At 41.1% G+C, this 24,262-nt stretch overlaps 1 protein-coding gene across 1 annotated transcript in view; it reads left to right on the top strand.

The window, feature by feature from the left end:
* Positions 1-87: 87 nt before the first annotated feature.
* ADAMTS3 (ADAM metallopeptidase with thrombospondin type 1 motif 3) overlaps positions 88-24,262 on the top strand; it is a 278,590-nt gene continuing 254,415 nt past the window's right edge. Inside the window, exons 1-3 of the mRNA XM_055588775.1 lie at positions 88-221; positions 1,520-1,547; positions 21,910-22,316. Coding sequence (XP_055444750.1) covers positions 153-221; positions 1,520-1,547; positions 21,910-22,316 — 504 coding nt within the window. The 5' untranslated portion in view covers positions 88-152. The remainder of the gene's footprint in view (positions 222-1,519; positions 1,548-21,909; positions 22,317-24,262) is intronic.

Here is a 24,262-nt window from a genome sequence, read left to right as displayed (position 1 = left end):
AAGCACGGAAGATCAGTTTTTTGTTTTTTTTTTTTTAAATTCTGCCTTTTTTTTTTTTTTTTTCCTTTTTTCCAAGAAACTTACTTTGGGGGGGAAGGTTTTGCTCTGGGCATTTGCTTTGCCCAGCAGTTGAAAAGTGAACTCGACTCGTGATGGTTCTCCTGTCACTTTGGTTGATAGCAGCCGCTCTGGTAGAGGTTAAGACTTCAGCTGATGGACAAGTAAGTGGAAAATAATAACAATAAAAAACTCAAACCCAACCTTTTCCCCGAAACAGTTCCTCCCCCTCTTTCCCCTCCTCTCTCTCCTCCTCCCCCCTCCCACCCTTTCTCTGTTATCTGGTGCCTTCACGGTCGGTGTTTTTCGAGGGCTGGGCGCAGCGTGCGGGGCTTTTGGGGGTGCAGGGGGTTACATTGCATGGGAGCCCAGGCTTGTCACCCCTCGGGCTTCACTTTGCCGCATTCGGAACAATTCCCGGTGACCCGACTGCAGCCAATTCGCATCCTCGCCGGGCCATCTGGGTTTCCCTTTTCTGGAGGGCAGTGTGGGCGCTTGAATGAAGTTCTGGACGCTGGGTCCAGGATCCCAGGGCTCAGACTTCAGTAGCCGGAGTCGAGTTCGCGGGGCTTTCTCTCCTGCTCACTGACTCACAGCTTTTTTCGGGCAGCCGGAGGCGGGGGTTTCAGGAAATCCTTGGGCCGGACAGAGAGCGATCCAGTAGACACGTGTCCTGGGAGTACCGCGGCCGGGCTGGGGTTTGACAGTTGGGGAGGGGGGCCCCCGGGGAAGTTTCCTGCCCTGCGTTTTCCTGGGCAGAGAGGCTGGAGGCGCCGGCCGCTCTTCTCCCCTCCCCCTCTGCACAACTCCTCCTCTTTTTAAAGCGAAGTTGAGTGCTGCTCTGTTTCTTTTCGGCCCAGCCCCCACCCCTTGGAGCCTCAAGGTGAAGCCCGATGCTCTCAGAAGAGTCCTTGAGAAGGCTTGGCGGGACGAGCCGAGCCGTGTAGTCAGTCACAGCAGCGCAGAGCCGCTGGGGCTCTGGGTACAGAATTTCTCCGTGAGTTTTTGTAGCGTCTCTTGGTCTGCTTGGTCTGACCATAGGGTGAAAAAGTAAGAGACTCGTTGTAGTTGCTGCCTGACCTCAAATCTGATCAATCAGGATTTAGACTTCTGTTTTGCACGTATAAATTCGGAGACTTTCTTTTCTACTCCTGACCCAATATATGGAGTTTTCCAAAGAGAATATTGGGTGTCAGGATTTATTTTTGCTGGCTTCGTAAATGTTAAAAGTTAAAACGAGCAAACGATACCCTGTCCCAAATTGCTGTTGCTTTGGCTCGTGCTCCCCGTCACAGGAACCTTCTACAAACCGGGGTGCAGCGGTTAGGCACCAATCCCAGTCTCCGGCGTCGCCTGATTAGTCAGCTCCTGAAAAGCATTAATGGTAGAAATAAAACGCATGAGGTGATAAGATGAAACCCAGTAACTGTTTCTTTTTCTTACTTTCCCCCCTCCTTTCCAGGCTGGTAATGAAGAAATGGTGCAAATAGGTAAGCCTTATTCTCAGATGTCACTCTTATCTTGGTAGGGAATGAAGTAAGTTAAGCAAAATATTGTTTCTGAAATTTCTCCCATTGATGGTTAAAGAAGTAATTGGTGGTCCAGGAACATTTCTATTCTTCTCTTCCTCTTTACAGAGGAGGGAGTCACTTTCCTCAGGCTGAATTGTAGTGATGTAAAAATTGTCCTGCAGTTGGGCTTTTCAGGTGTCAATTTGTTAGCTGTCTTTGGACAAGCCACTGGTAGGTACTTGAAAGGTGATGGAGGGGCTGGAAGAAGATACAGAGATAAATCAAATGAAATCAACTTCTGTAAGGTTAGGTGGAACACATTTGATTAGAATAGAAATCAAGTGTAAGAATGCTACAAAGAAGAGAAAAATAAAGTACAGATGATGGAAAGTTTTCTCTTAAATTTTTTTCCAGCTTTGAATAATCCCTCTGATGACTTTTCTTATACCATCTGCTTTAAAATCATTCTGCTATTGTGTAAGATATGTTAGGCCTTTTGCAGATAACATCTAAAACCTCAGTATTGCCTGATGATAAAGGACTTATTCCCATTTTATGGGTGAGGAGACTGAGGCTCACAGAGTGTGTTGTAAAATGTCCCTTCAAAGTACATGGTCTTTTTTTGAAGCTGTTTATAATAATATATTTGTTCTGAATTCAGAGACTGAAAGTCATCTGTCAAGAAGCTGGACTTCAGTCTTTTCATACATATTTAACTTGAGTTACTTTAAAAGATAATTTTCCTTTTGGCACAGTAGTCTGTGTATTCTGTGTTTGTCAAGTGATACTGTAAAGTCATCTTTTAGATGAAAAGTTTTTATTACTGCAGACTTAGTTACAAATTGTTGCTTACGTGCTGTGTGCCAGGCACAGTGCTAATTGCTTTCTGTGCCTTATGTCATCTATTTGTCACAACTGTGCTAGGAGATAGGGACACATTTGTGCCTACTTTAGATTTGAAGGAAATAAAGCTTGAGAGGTTATACAGCAACTTGCTATAGTGCATAGTAGAGAGATGGGGGGACTCCAGAGGTGTAAACTAAATGGAGGGGCCCCAAGATTCAGGCCCAGAGGCATCTGTATGTAGCCGCCTGTCATCCTGTGTCACAGTGCTCTCTTCCTACTCAGTGCCTGGCATTGTTGGAACTCCTCCCCAAGCTTAGACCTCCGCAGGAAGAGGAGAACAGACGGGAGGAGACGGACTGAGAACTGCATTGAAAATACGATGTCTATGAAGAGACATTTGTCGTTTGTAGTTGATAGCATTCAGCCATCAACAAGTTATCTTTTTAAAGAAGGATTTTTTCCTTTCTAACCAGTCTTCAAGCAAATAGGGAAAAGAAAACTGTCTTACTTTTTATGTCTTAAGCATTTGATTACTTAAATGTCCTAACATTTCAATATGTAAATTAAAAAACTATTTTAAGATTACTCATTCTATAAGGAATAAAATATATTGCTTTGATTAAATTTTCAGATAGACTCAGCATGTTCATATGTAAGAGGGCCTGGTTGAGACAGTGGTCCAATCCTTTAGCTAACAAACTACTTTGGTAGCTCTTGTCCTCAGGGAAGAAAGGAGTACAGGTCTGCTTTATTTTGATAAGAGGGAGATGAGTAACAGCACAGAAGAGAAGAGGTCAGGGCACTCTTAGGTTGTGTTGCTGGAGATTTATTTTCTCCTCTGCAAGTTTATTTGCTCTCAGCAAGTGCCTCTGCTTTATGAGATTTCTCTCTTTGATTATTATCAGTTTTACTTATCATTTTCAAATTGAGTTGAAGGGAAGACATATAGATGAAAGTAGACTTGACTCATGAATCCTGTGCTAGCAAAAGTGTATAATTTGGCTTTGGGTTATAATCATTTGTGTTTTCTTAAGAGGGATTTAAAATTTTATTTGTAAAATATATTTAAAAAATGTGATGTGCAGTAATGAGATTTCATTCTCCTATCCCTGTGCATCAAGGGATTGCTAACCTGGAGGTTTGGTAAAGCATACTTTTCTACATATAATTAAGTAATTTTTTTCCAATAATTGATTGAAAAGTAGTTTTGAACAACTTATTAGGAAAGACTAATAAGGTTAGAAAAATTAATGAATTTATATTTATTGATCTACAAATTGGTTAGGCAAAATTCCATGTTTCAGAATAATTTGTGAATGTCTCAGGAAGAGTAAATATAAATTAATAACAGACCACAAATTGTTAGGAAGCTAAATTAAAAAAAACACTTACTATGTATATATACACACACACACGCAGGTGGTGAATATAAGCGTACACTTTGCTGATTCTTCATGAAGGGAACACTTCTAGGTGACCAGCACCTGGATCAATAAGATCATTACTAGTGATTTGTGTCACTTTCCTAGCAGGATCCCCATATGAAAGGTGACTTCTAATAGGATAGATTAATTTAGCCAGTTTTAAAATGCTTTTTATAAACAAAAATAATGTACACTTTTTAATATTTGCCTTAGGAAACCAATTTAAAAAATATATATCTGATGTGCTTCAATCCCTTATACTAGGAAGGCTTTTACTTAGTTGGGGAGAGGGCAGTCTGTGATGGGGGCAGGTTGGAGTGTATACAGATGTCACCCATGAAGTGTGGAGAAGGGCAGTCTGTGATGGGGGCAAATTGAGTGTATACAGATGTCACCCATGAAATGTGGAGAGGGCAGTCTTTGATGGGGGCAGGTTGGAGTGTATACAGATGTCATCCATTAAGTGTGCAGTAGGAGATATGGCTTCTTTACTTTTTTTCCCACCCAATGGAAGAATGCCCATTTGGTATGAGGGAAAGTATGTTTGGCTCTCAGGAAAACAGGCAAATGAGTTTTGATCTGTGATCTAGTTCTCTTCTCTTTTGTTCACCAGAGAGGAGCTGTCTACTTGGTGGTATAGTCACTAAGTCATGTCCGACTCTTTGCGACCTCAAGGACTATAGCCCACCAGGCTGCTCTGTCCATGGGATTTTCCAGGCAAGAATACTAGAGTGGGTTGCTGTGTCTTTCTTCAGAGAATCTTCCTGACCTAGGAATAGAGGCTTCATCTCCTGCATTCTTTACTGCTGAGCCACCAGGGAAGCCTCCTCTATCTGTCTACACCCATGCATACATGCATACACAGTATATGTGTGCTCAGTCTCTCAGTCATGTCTGACTTTTTGTGACCCTTTGGACTGTAGCCCACCAGGCTCTTCTGCCCGTGGAATTTTTCAGGCAAGAATACTGGAGTGTATTGCCATTTCCCCTTCCAGAGGATCTTCCCGACACAGGGATCGAACCCGTGTTCTCTTGCATTGCAGGCAGATTCTTTACCACTGAGCCATCAGGGAAGCCCATACACAGTATATACATACATTCATATATACCCATACATACATCCACGTATATGCACACACACATACATTTGTGCACACACATACATATAGGTGCATATGTAAATGTGTGTGCACCATGTATACATGTGTAAATGTGTTTCATGAGATAGGTAGCATGCTTCTGTGACATACCAGGGAACTCTCATTTCTGACTCAGACTATGACCTTGGTAGGTTGCCTAGGGTAATTGTGAGTAGCTCGCTGGCTGGCCTGATGGGATAAGGAGGTTTGCTCTGTGACACATGTGGCTTAGGAAATAATCATGCTGCTGCTGCTGCTACTAAGTCGCTTCAGTCGTGTCCGACTCTGCGACCCCATAGACGGCAGCCCACCAGGCTTCCCCGTCCCTGAGATTCTCCAGGCAAGAACACTGGAGTGGGTTGCTATTTCCTACTCCAATGAAAAGTGAAAAGTGAAAGTGAAGTTGTTCAGTCATGTCCCAACTGTAGCGACCCCATGGACTGCAGCTTACCAGGCTCCTCCGTCCATGGGATTTTCCAGACAAAAGTACTAGAGTGGGGTGCCATTGCCTTCTCTGAGGAAATAATCATAGTTCTTTATAAATTGGAGAATCTGAAAAAGAATTCTCTGAGTCCTTTTGTTTCATAAACCACAGCTTTGAGATCACTTGAGTATCATCAGAGGAAAAACCACTGTGAGGCTTTGGTGTTCAGCCACCTTCCCTCTCCCCCCAATCCCATCCCACCCCCTCCCCTGCTCTTGGAATTGAGACATGTCAATCTTTTTCTGCCCTATTACTGTTTCCAGTTTCAAATTCCATTGCATTTCATTCTTAACCAAATGAAGTTGCTAATCTTATACTCTCAGATATCTGGTTTCCTGAGAAATAATTTTTCATTATTTACAGGTACTCATTTCAAGGTGAAGTATAGAATAAGTGTTTCCACTAATGTAGACCTTGAGAGAGCAAAGACTGTCTTGACGACTGCTGTGTCTATCTCCTGCCCGTAAACAGGGCTTGGTACCTTGTGACTCTCAAATATCTGTTGTCCAGTGCATAGATCTAGTAACCAGGTTATTAGCACATTAGGATTTGCCTGTGTTCTGGTTTTCTTAAAATATTCTTGTTCTGTGCCCCTCTCCAGGTTTAATTGATCCCTAGGAAAATGAGGATAGAGACAATGGATGTACAATTAATCATTCAGTGTTATCAAGGCTCCTTGTGACTTCCTTTTTCATTCCACAAAGCCAAGGACTTAGGCTTACTGGTTTTTTATGTTTTTGTGTTTGTGTTCCACAAGTATTTGTCAAATTGAATCAAATTATGTGCAAGTTTGAAATGTCTGCTGATTTTGCCCTGAAGTCTATTTGAGATAACTTGCCATGTTTCTGGCATCAGTGGAAATAAGATAAGCAATGATTGAAATCTGTCAATCTAGTTTGCCAGCAGCAACACTAAAAATGTGGTCTAAAGGAAGTTTAAAGGGATCCCTTGTAAAATTGAGAACTTCAGCCACCTAAGCCATTGTTCTTCTCTGTAACTAAAGATCATACACTTGACCTTACTGATTTAGCTCCTATCCCACCATTGAGCACCATAATGATCTAAGTTAAGTGCTTTAAGTGTCTTATGTAAAGATGTTATTAGATGCAGTATGCTACCTATCACTGGCAACTTACTTTAGCTGAACTGTTTCTTCCCCATACGTCACTGTTTTCTTTTGTCATTGTACCATATAATCATGATATTGCTCAGAAATGTTATGAAATCTCCAGGGTCACCTCTGTTTCCAGGATGATTATCTTTAAGCACTCTTTGCTTATGGGTAGCCAACCCAGAATACCTTGGAAATCCATCAGGGACAGTTCCAAATTACCTGCTGAAATCAGGAGTAGTTGGACTCATGCTTGGGCTGGATCTATTGACAGTCAGGATCTATTGACTGGATCTATTGGACTCATGCTTGGACTGCATCTATTGACTGCTTGGACTGGATCTATTGACAGTGCGGACTTGAATGGAATCCCAGTGCTTCCTCAAAAAGGATTGCTATTATCAGAATTTGGGGAACTCTCATCTTACACTTCCTCTAATAAGAGATCAGCTTTTACTTTTAAGCTGTACTACTTCTATTCTATTCTAAGTTGTTGAATTGTGCTTTTTAATTAATCAGTTATGGTTCTGATTATAAATGCTTTACATGTGCCCCTTGTGGTTATCTTCTTTTTCTGTATTCCCCAGGTTTTAGACAATCATTCCAGATATCAAGCTCTTACTATAACTTAGAATACTCTTGTTCAGTCGTCTTTTAATACACAGATTGTGGGATTTTTTTGTATACCTGTTTTTGTTTTCTTTAATGTTTTAGTATAATTTTCCATATCATTACAAACCCCTCATAAGCATCATTCAGTTCAGTTCAATTCAGTTCAGTTCAGTCGCTCAGTTGTGTCTGACTCTTTGCGACTCTATGAATCACAGCATGCCAGGCCTCCCTGTCCATCACCAGCTCCCAGAGTTCATGCAAACTCATGTCCGTCGAGACGGTGGTACCATCCAGCCATCTCATCCTCTGTCGTCCCCTTCTCCTCCTGCCCCCAATCCCTCCCAGCATCAGGGTCTTTTCCAATGAGTCAACTCTTCGCATGAGGTGGCCAAAGTACTGGAGTTTCAGCCTCAGCATCAGTCCTTCCAATGAACACCCAGGACTGATCTCCTTTAGGATGGACTGGTTGGATCTCCTTGCAGTCCAAGGGACTCTCAAGAGTCTTCTCCAACACCACAGTTCAAAAGCATCAAGTCTTCAGCCCTCAGCTTTCTTCACAGTCCAATTTTCATATTCATACATGACCACTGGAAAAACCATAGCCTTGACTAAATGGACCTTTGTTGGCAAAGTAATGTCTCTGCTTTTGAATATGCTATCTAGGTTGGTCATAACTTTCCTTCCAAGGAGTAAGTGTCTTTTAATTTCATGGCTGCAGTCTCCATCTGCAGTGATTTTGGAGCCCCAAAAAATAAAGTCTGCCACTGTTTCCACTGTTTCCCCATCTATTAACCTTAATTTATGTGATCGTTTCCCTAACGATCTCCACCTTCTTATGATAATGAATGTTGCTGCGCAGTGTTACATGTAGATTACTGTTCACGTTTCCAATGACTACTTCTGGAGAGAGTCCTAGAAGTTGATTCCTGAGTAAAACCAAATTAACAGGGTGCATTTTGACAAGTGACTTTTGAAGAAGTTTCTAAGACCTGAATTCTGACTAGCAATATATAGGAAAGTGTTGATTTAAAATATTTTAATTTTAGATTTGGTTCTGCTCTTCTTGATGTTTGAACATAATTTTTAAGTATTTGGTTATTAGTCTCTGAAAGATGCAATGAATTAATCATTTTTTTAGTTATCAAGTACATCCAAATGTGAACCATTATGGAGAAGGGAAAGGCTACCCACTCCAGTATTCTGGCCTGGAGGATTCCATGAACAGTATAGTCCATGGGGTTGCAAAGAGTTAGACATGACTCAGCGATTTTCACTTTCACTTTCATATTATAAAAAGGTTTTGTAATTTTATCAGTTCTGGAGGACGACTTGTCCAACTCCTAGAACAGAATTTGAGAGATGTATATTCTTTAGAATGCCTAGTAAAGAGCGGGAAGTTTCCTAGCTTAGGAATCTCTGTTCCCACATGTAATTGATCCATCCTAATTTTCCGAATATGTTTACACATTTTGCTGACTCACTGTAAAGCCCTAGGAGAGATTTGTGGTAAAATGTCAGTAACTTGTGTATAAAAATGAGTGCCACAAATTCAGCATGATGAATCTTTTTGGAATTTAGAACAAACTGTGAGAAGCATGAAATAGTCAGTCTTGTTCTCAAAGTGACTGATAAAAAGAGTATTTAGGAAACTTCTAGAGAGTAAAGGAGGATTAAACATATAGATCTTCAAATAGTTGGATGATAAATCATATTGCCTACATTTTTTTAATACTTAATACATATATTTTTGTATGTACTAATGCATACAAATAAAGATAAAAGAATGATTGAAATGATATTCATGTGAATTTGCATTCTCTTTATTTTACATGTAAAATCCTTTCTTTTTTACAAGTAGAGTCCATTCCTTAATCTAAAATCTAACTAGTGTATGGATCTGTTGGTCAGTCGCTCAGTTGTGTCCAACTTTTTGTGACCCCATGGACTGCAACATGCAACAAGGCTTCCCTGTCCTTCACCATCTCCCAGAACTTGTTCAAACTCATTTCCATTGATTCAGTGATTCTCAGAGATGATCCAACCATCTCATTCTCTGCCGTCCCCTTCTCTTCCTGCCTTCAATCTTTCCCAGTATCAGGGTCTTTTCTAATGAGTGGGCTTTTTGTATCAGGTGGCCAAAGTATTGCAGCTTCAGCTTTAGCATCAGTCCTTCCGATGAATATTTAGGATTGATTTCCTTTAGGATTGACTGGTTTGATCTCTTTGCAGTCCAAGGGATTCTCGAGAGTCTTCTCTTAGAGGACCAACTAATATTCATTTCCTTTTCTCTGTCAAATGGTCAGCGGCACAGATGCTTTTCACTTTGTGGTTTAAAATCCTGACTGTACCACTTTCTAGCTGATGACCTTAACCTGAAAAAGTGTCTTTGTCTTGTATGTGACAGAAGTATTCTATTTCATAGAGTTTTTAAGGATTCATATAATGCTGCCACATGGTGAGCCAGCTAGAATAATACATATTATTATTACCTATTACCTGTGGGTATGTCTTAGTCTTGTGCTTTTTAAAAAACACTTTTACTCAAGGAGAGCTGCCTCACACTAGTCCTTACATTTCTGATAGGTCTGCCCACCACCATGGCTTTCCAGGTACCTTAATTTAGTGTGTCATGGACTTGTATGCTATCCAGCCACTCAACTTACCATGTGACAGCTCTTTAAGAGTTCTATTTTCATGTATTAGCTTCATGTTGGCATTTCAACATAGTGTTGCTTAACTCATTGGAATATAGTAGTAGAGGGAGGAGTTGGATAAGGAATAGTGCAGAAACAGTTATTCCATGTGGATTCCACACCAAGTATATTTTGTATATACTGGACATAATTCTTTCTTCGTTTCACTTTATTTATTGAAATCCCTTTTTTCCATTTCACTGAGCAAAAGTTTCTATATTAGTCATAACTCCTTGGGATGCAAAAAGCAGGAATCCAGTTGATAGTGGTTAAGGAAGACAAAATTGATCAGATATATTCAAAGTCAGGTATAGCTGGATTTAGGTCTCAAATAATGTCAAAAATCAATCTCTCTCTCACCCCATTCCTCCTTTGCCTCTCCTTCTGTCCTTCTCCCCTGTCCCTTTTCTCCCTTCCTCTCTTCCTTCTCTCTTTCTTTCTCTCTCATTTTTCCTTTGCGTTGGCTTTATTTCTCTAATAGCATAAGATTGTGACCATCCAAGATCCAAGTTGTGGCAAAGACCATCACCAGCAACTCTGGGCTATCATCCTACCTTTCACCCCACTAGACAAGACACTTCTGTCCTGGCAGCTCCAGTAGTAGTTCCTGGTAGAGCTTTTATTGGCTACTCAGCTTGAGTCATATGTCGTTTTTTTATCATTAGGTGTGGAAAACCGTTCAGTGAATGTGTGTCCACCAGAGCTGCCCCTGTCACGACAGTCCACTCAGTTTCCTGATTTACATCGTAGCTACCTAAGCCTGGAACCCTCTCCTGAACCCCATGCTTGCAGATCCTTGACCACAGTATTACCTATTGACAGTCCTCCTCCTTGGGCATTGGCTCTAACATCCCAGAGAAAAGAAATGGAACAGTCAAAAAGAGTCTAAAATGTTATATCTTGGGATGGAAGGAATTGGGTTGCTGCTAAGACATGGAAAAGTTCCTTTTTTGTTGTCTTTACCAGTATTAATTAGATGTGCATGTGCCAGGCTCTTGCAAAAAAAAAAAAAAAAACACAACACCTTATTTTCAAGCCATGCCTGACTCTCAGTGAGGCAGTGCTCAGGTTAGCCTGGATTGAGCTGTTTCATTCTTGATGTACAGGGACTGAGAGTGGAGTGTGAGACAGTTAACCTGAGGGAAAACTGAGGTTCAATTAAAGATCAAAAGGGGATGGATGCTGGGAGTCACAAATGTCCAATAACACCACAGCTGTGAGGACTTCCAGCACCTTGATGGGAACTGGTGGCCGTGGCCAGCAGAGGAATGGACCCCCAAGATGTCTGTGTCTGAATTCCTGGAAGATGTAAATACATCACATGGCAAAGAGGGATTAAGTCTTCAGATGGAGTTAAGGTTGGTTATTTCATATCAGATGGTTTTTCGTACTTTTTGTCAAACCATGAACCAGACTATTTTAGATTTGGAAAAAATAATTACCACAAGTAACATTTCAGTGAAAACCTTTAAAGCTGCTATCCACATTTCTTATCTGTCATATTTTCCTCAGCCTTTGGCCCTGGGGATAAATGCTACTTTTCCTGGCTTTAAATTCTAGACTCAATATTAGTCTCTAAAAGTATTATCCATCAAAAAATTGTAAGACGTATGAGAAATGTTAATTTTTAGAATGTCTGATAGTTCTCTTGTGTCTGTAAAGTTTCCAATGATGATAAACGTAACCAGTAAAAGTGCTTCTTAAAAACTGAGTTTGAAAATGTTAAGATTTTGGCATTTGGGCCTCACTTAATAAAGTAAAGGAGCATCCCAGGTGACGCAGTGGTAAAGAATCCACCTGCAATGCAGGAGACACAGGAGACGGGGGTTTGATCCCTGGTTGGGAAGATCTCTTGGAGGAGGACATGGCAACCTGCCCCAGTATTCTTGCCTGAAGAATCCCATGGACAGAGGAGCCTATAGTCCTTGGAATCTCAAAGAGTTGGCCATGACTGAGTGACTGAGCACATGCACAGCACAGCACCAAAAGAAAAAACAAACTCTACTTGTTAGCCTGTTATTGATTGATTATTTTAAGATGTAGCAAACAAAGAAAATACTTGGATGTATTTCTGTAAAATAGTTGTTCTTTTCTTAAAAGATCTCCTCTTACCTGATTTCATGTTCTGGAACGTGAAAGAATGTGCTGTTCTTTCCTAAATGACTCTCTTGAACATAAACATTGTGCAATTGCAACAAATATTTATGAAAAAGCCAGATTTTTTAAAAAATGAGAAGAATTTTGAAGTTCACAAGTATTTGTTCTTTCTTAATAATGAGTATTAAAAAAAGCAACCCCCCCCCCCAAGAGTTGTGAAAAGAGGTTTGCAACTACACTAAAAGACATCAAAGTGTTTCTCTGCCTTGTGGCAATCACAGCTTAGAGGAGATGAAGTGAGGAAAAAGGAATTTGGCTGCATTCAGAAGTTCAGCCTGTTATCATGATTACTTTTTAATTGCCTTTGAGAGAAGATGTATCCCCATCTCTGTTGGTGTTTACAGCCTGGGTGAGGCCTCTGGCATGTGATGTCCTCTTAATGTCCACTCTTCACCCCACTCACATCTGTCTTGGAACAGCTGGCCCCTGTCATTTCTGATGAAATTCATTCTCTTACCCTTGGCTCAGGATTTGGAAATGTTGTTGTTGGAGCGGCTTCTTGAGCAAATCTTGAAAATACTTATTTGATTTCATTCTTGTGGCCAGATTGTTGCATACTGAGAATTTATACCTGATAAAGGAAATTGCCTGTGTGACTACCTCTATAGTAGGGCAATCAGCCAATTCGTGGGAGAGAATCCCAGTCTCTGACTTGGGTAATGGAGCATGGGTTTGTAGAGCCAGTCTGGACTTCAGGCCATTTGGTGTCATGGCTTTCAAGATCCCTCCTAACCACCAGAAACAATAGCTTGGGTTGGGAATGGAGAGGGGAGAGGCCCGAGGGCAGCTGGGACACAAGTGACTTCCTTCTTGAACAGCTCTAGCTGGATAGGGATAGTACCAGCAGCTAACTTTACATTTACTGGGATGTTCTTAGATGGACCAAGCCCTTTATGTGGTTTTATCTCTTCTTCCTATTTTACAGGTAACCTGTCTGAGCCTTGTATTTTCATAATTTATTCGCAGGATGCCAAAGAGCACATCAGCTTGAAACCAGCATTCAAATGAAGTGCTTTTTGACTCCAGACTTTTCATATAGAACCGTCATATCCCACTTCCTTCTTTACTTGGGAACTAAAGCCACGTTGGGCTTCCCAGTGGCACTAGTGGTAAAGAACCCACCTGAATGCAGGAAACATAAGAAACACAGATTCGATCCCTGAGTTGGGAAGATCCCCGGGAGAAGGACATGGCAGTCCACTCAAGTATTCTTGCCTTGAGAATCCCATGGATGGAGGAGCCTAGGAGGTTGCAGATCATAGGGTTGCAAAGAGTCAGACATGACTGAAACAACTTAGCACGCAAAGCCACATTGTATCAATCATAAGTATTCCAATATTCTGTGTGCCTGGGGTAGCTTTGGTTTTAATTAGATCAGCTAAAAATTGCTGTGATACATGAGAACCTTATTCTGCAGCCATTCTTGGTCCTAGCACTGTTGATTGTAGGCTTCTTTTCTCTTGCTGTTCTAGGTTGTGGTCTTCGTAATGTGCTGGGGACATCTAGTCTCCTCTGGGAGACATTTATGTAGCATCCTACAACATATTTAGAAGGATACCAAGCTGCCTGTCCTCAGTTGTGAGCGCATGTGGCCAAATGTGTGAAGGCGTTAAGATGATCCCAAAGCCTGGGTCATAGGGTCCTGCTGTGAGAGCCCTCCCCCTAGGAATCCCCATTTCCAAAAATAGATGTTAATTTCTCTTTTCCCCCAAAACTGGTGTACACTGGGGATATTTAAATACATTTAACATCACACTTCTACCCCCAAAGTGCTTAAAATCTCAGAAAGGACATGACATCGGCATGTAACTTCTCACCCATAGGGATTTATTTTATAACTGTTGTGCAGACAATGTATGACAGAGCTAGGAAGCTTAGACCATAAAGTCTGTACTTTAAGGCAAGTAAGCAGGCAAGTTTTCTTGGAAAAGCTGGGGTTTGAGAAAGGCCGTGAGGCTTGGGTTAGATTTGAATAGATGGATGGAAAGCAACAGACCTTTCAATCCTGAAAGGTCTCTAAAGGCAAGAGTGCAGGAGTCTCTAAAGGCAAGAGTGATTAATCAGTGGTGTATTAAGGTGTAGTGAGCACATTAGCATGTTGCTTTAGGTAATATGGGAGATGATATCAAAAAGAAGTTGGGGGCAGAATGCAGAGAGCCTTAAATGACGACTTAACTTTTTGATTCAGGCTAAATTACCTAACTTTGAGTTTCCGTTTCTTATGTGTGAAGTGAGGGGATTTGATTAGTAGATAGTATCTTAAGCAATTTTCAGATCTGACTTAGAAATAAAGATATCAGTTTTCTAATTAATCTTATCCTGAAATAATGATCAGTTAGTCGAAACTATTCAGGAAAAAATAACAGGGTAATATTAATACCTAACTTTTATTGAGCACTTACTAAGTGCTGGATCCTAATCACTTTGGATTAGGTCATTCAATTCTTACAGCAAGTCTATGAATTAAAGTCTTGCTCTAATTTTTTCAGGTGAGTGATGACATAAAAAGTCTTAGTGTCCAGAGTCACAATTAAACATATTCCTCTGTCCTGCCTGGTCTGAACATGTTGAGAAATAGCAAATCTGAAAACATGGTTAAAAGATCTCTTACAAAAGAGGCCAGGGTGGAGCACAAGGCTCTGCATGGGCAGGCAGTGGGTGAGCTGATAGGACACCTCACTCCATGTGAGTGTGTCAGGACTGCTGGGCTGAGACAGGGCCTGAACCGGGGTAGGGCGGCGTGAAGTGAAAGAGAACAGGGTCCTGATCAGAAAGGACAGGGTCCTTCCTTCCCGGGAAGAATGACGGTGAGGGCATGCTAAGCATCACAGACTGCTTATTTTTCCCAGACTGGCTATTCACATCCATCATGCCTCTTCACTGGGGAGGAGTGAGTTAAGGAGGGCAGAGAGGCCAGGATATTCAGAGAAAAATCCTCCCTTACAGAGAATGGGAGCAGGTGAAAGGCACTGCACCCCACCTTAAGAAAACATGATGTTTTCTACTTGAGATACCTTAGTTGTAAGAAAGAGGCAAGGATGAGATGGTTTTTCAAGGTCTTGTTTATTTTTGACTGTGTGGTTATAATTCTATGAATATCCAAAGGGATTGCAGAGGAGGGGCTAATTTCCTGCCTCTGGTTCCTCAGTATGAGGGGGCTCTGTGTTTGCATTCCAGGAGATCTGTTTTAATGATTAGATACACTTTTGTTGTTGTTCTTAGTGGCTTAAAATGTAAGTTCAGGATATTGTGAAATGTTTGAATTTATAGGCCAGCAGACACTGTGAGAAATATCCCCCACATTTTCGAGCAGATTCAGGCTATAGAGGTTTATGACAACTTGTGTGGTTTGCTGTCATCGATCACTTGATGATAATTACTGTTTGGGGAAAAGACACATTCTAATTTTTGGTGCTTCTTTAGGCTCAAGTTGCTCTCATTTATTCATTCACAGATATTTATTGGGTGACTTTAGAGTCAGTTTTAGGCACTGGAGACCTGTAGTAAGGAGAGCAGATACAAATTCCTACCCCCTGAAGCTTGGATGCTAGCAAGTATAAAGAAACAAGGGTTTTCATGGTGGCTCAGATGGTAAAGAATCCGCCTGCAATGCAGGAGTCCCTGGGTTGGGAAGATCCCTTGAGAAGGGAATGGCAGCCCACTCCAATATTCTTGCCTGGAGAATTCCACAGACAGAGAATCCTGGTGGGCTATAGTCCATGAGGTTGCAAAGAGTCGGACATGACTGAGCGACTAAGTATGCACATTAAGAAGTGATCAAACAGACATATATAAAATATATAGTATGTAAGGTGGTGACAACTTTTATGGAGAAAAGTAACATGCAGAAGCAAGATAGTAATAAGACAGTTCCTGGGGTCAGGAAAGACAATGGGAGGGCCAAGTTTAAGTGAAGACCTGAAGGCATGGAGGGCTGAGCCATGCAGTTGTCAGGGGAAGATATTTCGGTGGAGGAAATGGTGAGCACAGTGACCTTGAGATGTGAGAATTCCCAGTGCTGGACCTTTCAAGCCATTTTACTCTGAGCGAAATGAGTTTTGAGGAGAAGGGTGGCGTGATCTTCCATTTGTATCCCTCTGGCTCTGGTTTGAGGACGACTTGTGAAGGAGAGCATGGTGGTTTGGACTAGGGTAGCAGTAGGGGAGGTGATGAGCAGTCATAAGAGTCTGGATGTATTTTGAAGGTAGAGTCAATAAAATTTGTTAAAAGATTTTGTGTGTGGTGTGAGAAGAATTAAGGATGATTTAGTCGAGTTTTTGGTCTTTAGAGTAACTGGGAGGATGGAGTTACCATCTACTGACATGGTGAAGAGGTGCAAGTTTGGGAGTAGGAAGGTTGGAAGTTTACTTTTGGATGTGTTGATGTGCCTAGTGACTATGCACAGGGAGAGGATCCAGGGGCAATTGAATTGATGAGAGAAGAACTTATGTAGGAATCCTGGGCTGGAGATATACAATGGTGAATGCATTGGAATTCATGAGACAGAATGAGTACACCACGTTAGGGAGGGTACATGGAGAAGAGAAGTCTGTGACCAGGTTGTGCAGCACTCCAGTGTGTATCAGTCATTAAAATAGAGGGATGTGAGAAGGGAGAATGAGAAGAGGAGACCACCGAGGAAAAGATGAGAACCAGTAGAGAATGGTGTTTTGGAAGCTAAGGAAAGGGGGTGTTTCTTAGGAAAGAGAAACAGCAAGTAAGAAGATGGAGTCTGGACCATTGGTTTTAGCACTGTGGAGTTACTAGTGACTTTGGCAAGAGCATGATTGGACTGGGTTCAAGAAAGAACAAGATTGGGAAGAGAAGATTTCAAGAAATCTAATACGGTCAATTTTTCGGAAATGTTTTGCTATGAAGTAATAAGAAATTAGCTAGAGATGGATGTGGCATCAAGAAGGTTTTTGTGTGTTTGTTAAAGATGGGAAATATGGCAGCTTATTTATTTGCTGGTGGGGATAGTCTAATGATGGGGGAAATTGATGAGGAAAGAAAAAGAGGACAGTTGCTGAAGCTGTCTGGCAAAGGCAAGAGGGGCTAGGTTGTGTACACGAGTGAAGGCTTTGCTCCTAAGTAAGATCACAGACAGTTCATCCATACTGGGGATAGGAGAGTGGGATGGACCAGGCATGCAGAGATGCCAGTGGGTTGTATCAAAATTCACTGCTTCTGAGTCATGCTTGGGTAATTAGTGACCGCAATGTGGCTTTAGTGTGGCCCTGGCTCTCTGTGCTTATGGAACTTATGGCTCACACCAACCTTTACACGCCTATAACTGTGGCCCTTCAGCCATGCGGGATGACAGTTGTAGAGTTTTGCACTTTATTTTATTTATACTTTTTTGGCTACATCACAGGGATGTGGGATCTTAGTTCTCAGACCAGGGATCAAACTCATGCCCCTTGCATTGGAAGCTCAGACTCTTAACCACTGGACCACCAGGAAGTCCCTAGTTTTGCATTTTAAAATTGCACGGGGGTAATATTTTAATAAGTAGCTAATTTACATTTAAGTTAAAATAGTTAAAACTTACAGAATCCTTTGGATTTAAATTTTAATCTCATTTAAACCTCTCCTATGACTTTAGAACTATTACTAACCTCTAGTTAACAATTGTGGAGAGGGCAATGGCAACCCACTCCAGTACTCTTGCTTGGAAAATCCCATGGACGGAGGAGCCTGGTAGGCTGCAGTCCACAGGGTCGCCAGGAGTCAGACAGGACCGAGCGACTTCACTTTCACTTTCACTTTCATGCATGGGAGAAGGAAATGGCAACCCACTCCAGTTCTTGCCTGGAGAATCCCAGGGATGGGAGAGCTGGGTGGGCTGCTGTCTATGGGGTCGCACAGAATCGGACACGACTGAAGCGATGCCGCAGCCGCCGCCACCGCCGCAACAGCCTCAGTTAACAATTGAGGAAGCTGACCCTTTAGAAAAAAGAACTTGCTCGAGTTCACGTGTCGACTTGCTGCTTTTTGACACTATAATCTGTTCCTTGACCATACTCTGTATTGCTTTGTGGAAGTATTTGGTGCTGTGAAATGTATCATTTCTGAATGCAGTAAATTAACATTGGTTTGCATATGTGATTGTAGCATGAGATTACCATTGATAACTTTGAGCTTTACCCACCCATCCCTTTATTTTTCTCCCCAAGATCTAGAATTTAAGAGCCTTTTACAAAGTTTTTGAAGTTGCAGTAGAGGAAAAATGGGTTGGTTGGCTGCAGATAGGCCATCATCATTCTTGTTTTCCTTTATAACTCAGGTCTTCAATTAGAAATTGCCAGCAAGATGTTCCCTCTATTCTGAATGAGTGTGATCTTCAGTGTCAAGGTGATCAGAATTGAAAATTTTCTTTGGCTCCTTGTTTGCTATGTGTCAGGCTTTCTAGGTCTGCTTTCTCATTTATAAACTAAGGGTAATAATACTTACCAACTGTGATTGTTGTAAGAATTAGAGAAGGTGTATTCCCCAGGACAAAGCACAGTGCTTGATATTTATTCTGTAATACATGGCAGGTGACTGAGTAGCTCCGTTGTCAGTTTCATTAACTACTGTCCTACGGGGTGGTAGCTTGAGGGAATATTAAATGCATCTTTTTCTTTAATTCCCACCTGGAAAATGACTCATTCAGAGTTTAATTTCAAAATTGTTTCTTATGTGTACATTTTAGGAATGGCTTATTATTTAAAGTTGGAGAAGACAAAGCTCTATACAAACATATCATCTTTATTTTGAATAAAAGTTCAGAACATATTGTCTCACAGTGGAAAAATGGATTCACCCCAGAAAATCTAGGATATATGGCTTACTGTCAGCATGAAACTCTGGGTATCCTCTTGGGTGTGGAGGAGGCACCTTGCATTTTTCCTAAATTTTCTAGTTGTTCAGTGCTTAATACAGGCATCAGTATATTGTCTAGATTTTGGTTGTGTGAATTTCCTTCAATGGAGATGAGAAATCCATGCATTAAAATGAAATGTTGTTCTTTCTTTCCCTGAAACAGTAAACCGATGGTTAAAGAAAGAGTTACAACTGGAATCATTGGTGCGGTGAGATGCTCCTGGGCTGTGGATAGTTAAGTCAGTGGTGTGGATCAGCAGAGACGAAGCAAATGTTCTCCAGTTACCTGCATTACTAACTCATACATAGTAAACACATCCTACTGATAAGAGTCCCTGGACAAAGAGGACAAAGTCTTATATGAGATGATACTGGGAATACTGAAATAAATGGGGAATTACTTATCCTCCAGGAATTAGTTTGGGGTTGGCTGTGTCAGTCCACCTCCAAGAGCCCAGTTCATCCCTTCCTGTGGAAACTTCCCCCTCCATCACCCTGCTTCTGTGACACTTGAGTGCATTCTCTCAAATTTCAAGTTCTTTCTCTCAGCCAGAATTTATGAAAGTCTTCTCATGGATTTGGTTGTAAGGGAGACCAAATCTGTGTGTCTGTGCATACACCAACACCTATGCAGGTCTTTATGATGTAGAGAGACTGTAGAGAGGCAGGAATTGGGTTGCTTCTGCTCCCTGGAAGCAGGCTTCACTTTACTCTGTGATATGACCTTCCTCACTCCTTCTCTGCCTAGTGAATATGTACAGCTGTGTCACTTGCTGTATACACTTGATAAAAACGGGTATTATGTTTGAATGCACTGGTCATTATAAGTGGTGTAATGGTAACAAACATGCCCTCTAGGAATTTCCAGGTTGCAAAATACCTTCATTTGTCTTCCGGTGCTTTACACGTTGTTTGAGTTATTTAAAAAGTAGGAAAATACATGTATACCTGTGGCGGATTCATTTTGATGTTTGGCAAAACTAATACAATTATGTAAAGTTTAAAAATAAAATAAAATTTAAAAAAAAAAAGAAAAAAAAAGTAGGAAAATAATGAAAACAGTGATTGTTGGGGCTTCTCTGGTAGCTCAGCTGGTAAAGAATCCACCTGCAATGCAGGAGATCTGGGTTCGATCCCTGGGTTGGGAAGATCCCCTGGAGAAGGGAAGAGCTACCCACTCCAGTATTCTGGCCTGGAGAATTCCAAGGACTGTATAGTTTGTGGGATCACAAAGAGTTGGACATGACTGAGTGACTTTCACTTTATGGGGATTCCCTGGTGGCTCAGATGGTAGAGTCTGCCTGCAATGTGGAAGACCCTAGTTTGATCCCTGGGTCAGGAAGATACCCTGGAGAAGGAAATGGCAACCCAGTCCAGTGTGGAAAATCACATGGATGGAGGAGCTTGATGGGCTACAGTCCATGGGGTCTCAAAGAGTTGGACACGACTGAGTGACTTCACCTTTCACAGTGATTTTATAAAACACTTTAAGAACATAGGTTGTAGATTCATTTATGTGTCCGATATGCTAATGTATTACATAAAATCATGAAGCTTCCATAGGTGAGGAATCTTTGTGAATCGTATAATTTTTTTCATACCTACTTTGTCATACCTATAGGGTTAGTCTGAGGCTAGAATTATGAAGGTGGAGAACTTTTAAATTCATGCTCTTAGTGTTTCCTTTCCATGTGTTCTTTCTTCATCCTTGTTGCCCTGCTTGTTTCCTTCTGCCTTCAAAATTGTTTCTGTTAAGGAAAAAATGGTTCATTTAATGTGTTGTCTTTCCCAAAGATGTTTGCATTTCAGCAGACACAATACTCTGGATACAATACAGCAGACACAATGCTATAAAGTGGACCCTTAATATTGAATTTGTATTCAAGTGAGGGTCTTTCCCATGTAAGGAGTATAGTGCAGAATAACAGTGCTGTTTGCTCTTGGAAGGCAATGGCACCCCACTCCAGTACTCTTGCCTGGAAAATCCCATGGACGGAGGACCCTGGTAGGCAGCAGTCCATGGGGTCGCTAAGAGTCGGACACGGCTGAGCGACTTCAATTTCACTTTTCACTTTCATGCATTGGAGAAGGAAATGGCAACCCACTCCAGTGTTCTTGCCTGGAGAGTCCCAGGGATGGGGGAGCCTGGTGGGCTGCCGTCTATGGGGTCGCACAGAGTCGGACACGACTGAAGCGACTCAGCAGCGGCAGCAACCAGTACTTGTGTATTCAACTTATAGATGGTTCTTTTTAGTCCATTCTCCTCATTTGCTGAAAATGTTCTGTGATTTATTTCTGTAACACAAACATGATAAAGCAAAGGAAGTGTATGGGCTTTGGAGTGTGATGTGAAGATACAGCTGAGCTTCACAGTTATGTGACCTTGGACACACACCTCCTGAATCTCAGTTTCCTCACCTGTGAAGTATGCTTATTAGGGTTGGTATGGTGGAAAAATATGTATCGACTGCAGCCCCATAAACTACAGTGTATAAATTACAGGCCAGTGGTAGATATAGTACAAAGTACATTGTATTTAATACACAAAACTATTGTGATAAGTATAAATTCTAGGATTCTTATAAGGAAAAAATTAAAGCAATTAGGAAAAATATCTTCTACATAGTAGCAACTTCGTTAAAAGTCTGTAGCAGTTATTAATTATATCAATGATACATTAATTGAGTGTATGTCTTGATTATAAGCAAGCTTGATACAATTTATGGAAAGTTATTTTATTCATATTCTCAAACACATAAATGAGATGAGTATTCACATGTAGTGAAATTTTTTAAAAATTAAAAAAAATGATTAATTTAACACAGTTACCTAAATGTGTTTGAGAAATGATTTGAGTTCTCAAAACTTACTGCTTATGAGACGATTCAAGAATATATTTATTATGCAAGTTGACGTGTGGTCTTGTGAGGTGGGCCCTTGATGCCTGTATTACATCCTCCTGTGTTCTCTTGTTATACAGGATTCTACAGTTCTGTTTTTTCACCCCACAGATTTACCAATAAAGAGACAGAGAGAGTATGAGCTGGTGACTCCTGTCAGCACGAATTTTGAAGGACACTATCTCTCCCATATTCTTTCTGCAAATCACAAAAAGAGGTCAACGAGGGACGTGTCTTCCAACTCTGAACAATTGTTCTTTAACATCACGGCATTTGGAAGAGATTTTCATCTGCGACTAAAGCCCAACACTCAGCTGGTAGCTCCTGGTGCTGTTGTGGAATGGCATGAGGCATCTCTGGTGCCTGGGAATATAACAGACCCCATTAATGATCATCAGCCAGGAAGTACTTCGGAGAGAATCTGGAAAACCGAGCCTTTGCAGACCAACTGTGCCTATGTTGGTGACATCATGGACATTCCGGGAACCTCTGTTGCCATTAGCAACTGTGATGGTCTGGTAAGACTACTTGCCTTTTGTGTCTGTGTGTTTGCAGGTGTTTGGGAGTGCAGCGTGGCTTCAGCATGGTTTGGAAGGTAGAGGTGGAAAGAAAGCCTCATTATTATATTTCAAGTTCAGGAACAGGCATTAGAAAGCATTTCACTGTCAAAGATGTGTGCTTTGGCTTCATTTTGACATGAAGACATTAGTCTAAGAAACCAAAGACAACTACTTTAGCGTTGTTTGCTTATATGTCCACTTGCGTCACATTGGAATTTTATTTCCTTATTTCTTTAAAATCATCCTGACAACTTTTTAAAGAAGCATAGATTCCTTCAAAATGATAGTATTTCCATTCTTATGAGGAAACATTAGGTATTTTATTGAAGAAAATATTTAGAAAGCATTCTTTTGCACACCCCTCAGAATGCTGAAATGGGAAACAGGGTACTTCTCTGTCAGAATTTGTTCAAATTGCATTAGTGTATGAACCTGAGGTGTAGTTCTCTCTCTGTGGTGGCTTTGCTTCATTTTCTCTTGCTTTTGAATGAAATACCTATATATTGTTCTTCACTTTTGTGGTTGAGGCTAATAGTAACTGACCCTTCTTCACACACTCTGAGGATGTGAAATATTTTTGTCTTGTATCTCCAGATGTTATTTGAGAAGTGTGTCAATGTTTATGCCTCTTCCATTCATAATTGACTCCAAGCCTTTGTTCAAAAAGAGCAACCATTTTTCTTTCTGTGGTTGCCAGGCTGCTGTTTCTTGGGAGTTCACAGCTATTCTTTTTGTTTTGTCTCTCTTCTGGGAGTTCTCAAAACAATCCTCGCATTCCTTCTACCTTGGCTCGTCCCAAACAGTACCTTGAATCTGCTGCTGCTGCGGCTGCTGCTGCTAAGTCACGTTAGTCGTGTCTGACTCTGTGCGACCCCATAGACGGCAGCCCACCAGGCTCCTCTGTCCCTGGGATTCTCCAGGCAAGAACACTGGAGTGGGTTGCCATTTCCTTCTCCAATGCAGGAAAATGAAAAGTGAAAGTGAAGTCGCTCAGTCGTGTCTGACTCTTAGCAACCCCATGGACTGCAGCCTACCAGGCTCCTCCGCCGAGGGATTTTCCAGGCAAGAGTACTGGAGTGGGTCGCCAGTGCCTTCTCTGGAATCTTCTGCTACTGTCCTCTTAATGCATAAGCACAACCCAAAGGAGTTATGATGCCATATTTTTTACTCAAGGCCTGTTGGGTTCATGGTTGCAGGCTTTATCTGGAGGTCTTGTACTGCCTCTAGATATTCTATAGGGCTTTAGAAGCCTGAACAGAAAACTGAAGAGAGCGTGTGTGGCAGGTCTCCTAGTTGGACCCTTTCAGTTTAAGATTCACAGCATCTCATTTGGTGCTAGACCATGCTATGGGGCTTGAAGACACAAGGAATCTCAGAGATTCTTCTCATTCCACACAAATGTTTAATAGATCTGACTTAACTAAATTACTGACTAAAACAATAGAAAGAAAACATCTTCTAGAAGACAAAGTTTAAAATATTCACCAAGAGCTTGATTCAACACTACTAGAGTATAAAAGGAAATAAATTCCATAAAAGGTACTATTTTATAATACTTCTAAGTATATTGGGTATAAAACTTAATTCAATGTTATTTTTAAGTTTTATTGCATAAGAAGATTACGTACTTTTTATCTCCCTGGTTAAGACTGAAGCTTGGGCTAGGAGATTTGAAACTTGAAAATCAGTTTAAGGAAGGCAAAAGGCAAGAAAATTATTTTAATAGTGAGTTTTTAAACCTGACTTAGCAATCAGTGTTTTTCTTACTGTACATGTCAAATGATCTAATCATAGATACAGAAATATAGGGCAATAGTTGTAAGGAAGAGGAAAATAGGTATAAAGTATAAATATACATTAATTATTAGGATTGATTTCTCATTTTTAAGGTATGGTGTTAACTG

Source organism: Bubalus kerabau, chromosome 7 (genome assembly GCF_029407905.1).
Source record: "Bubalus kerabau isolate K-KA32 ecotype Philippines breed swamp buffalo chromosome 7, PCC_UOA_SB_1v2, whole genome shotgun sequence".
NCBI classification, from domain to species: domain Eukaryota; kingdom Metazoa; phylum Chordata; class Mammalia; order Artiodactyla; family Bovidae; genus Bubalus; species Bubalus kerabau.
Note: the sequence above shows the minus strand (reverse complement) of the source record. Positions and strands in the feature narration are given on the sequence as shown.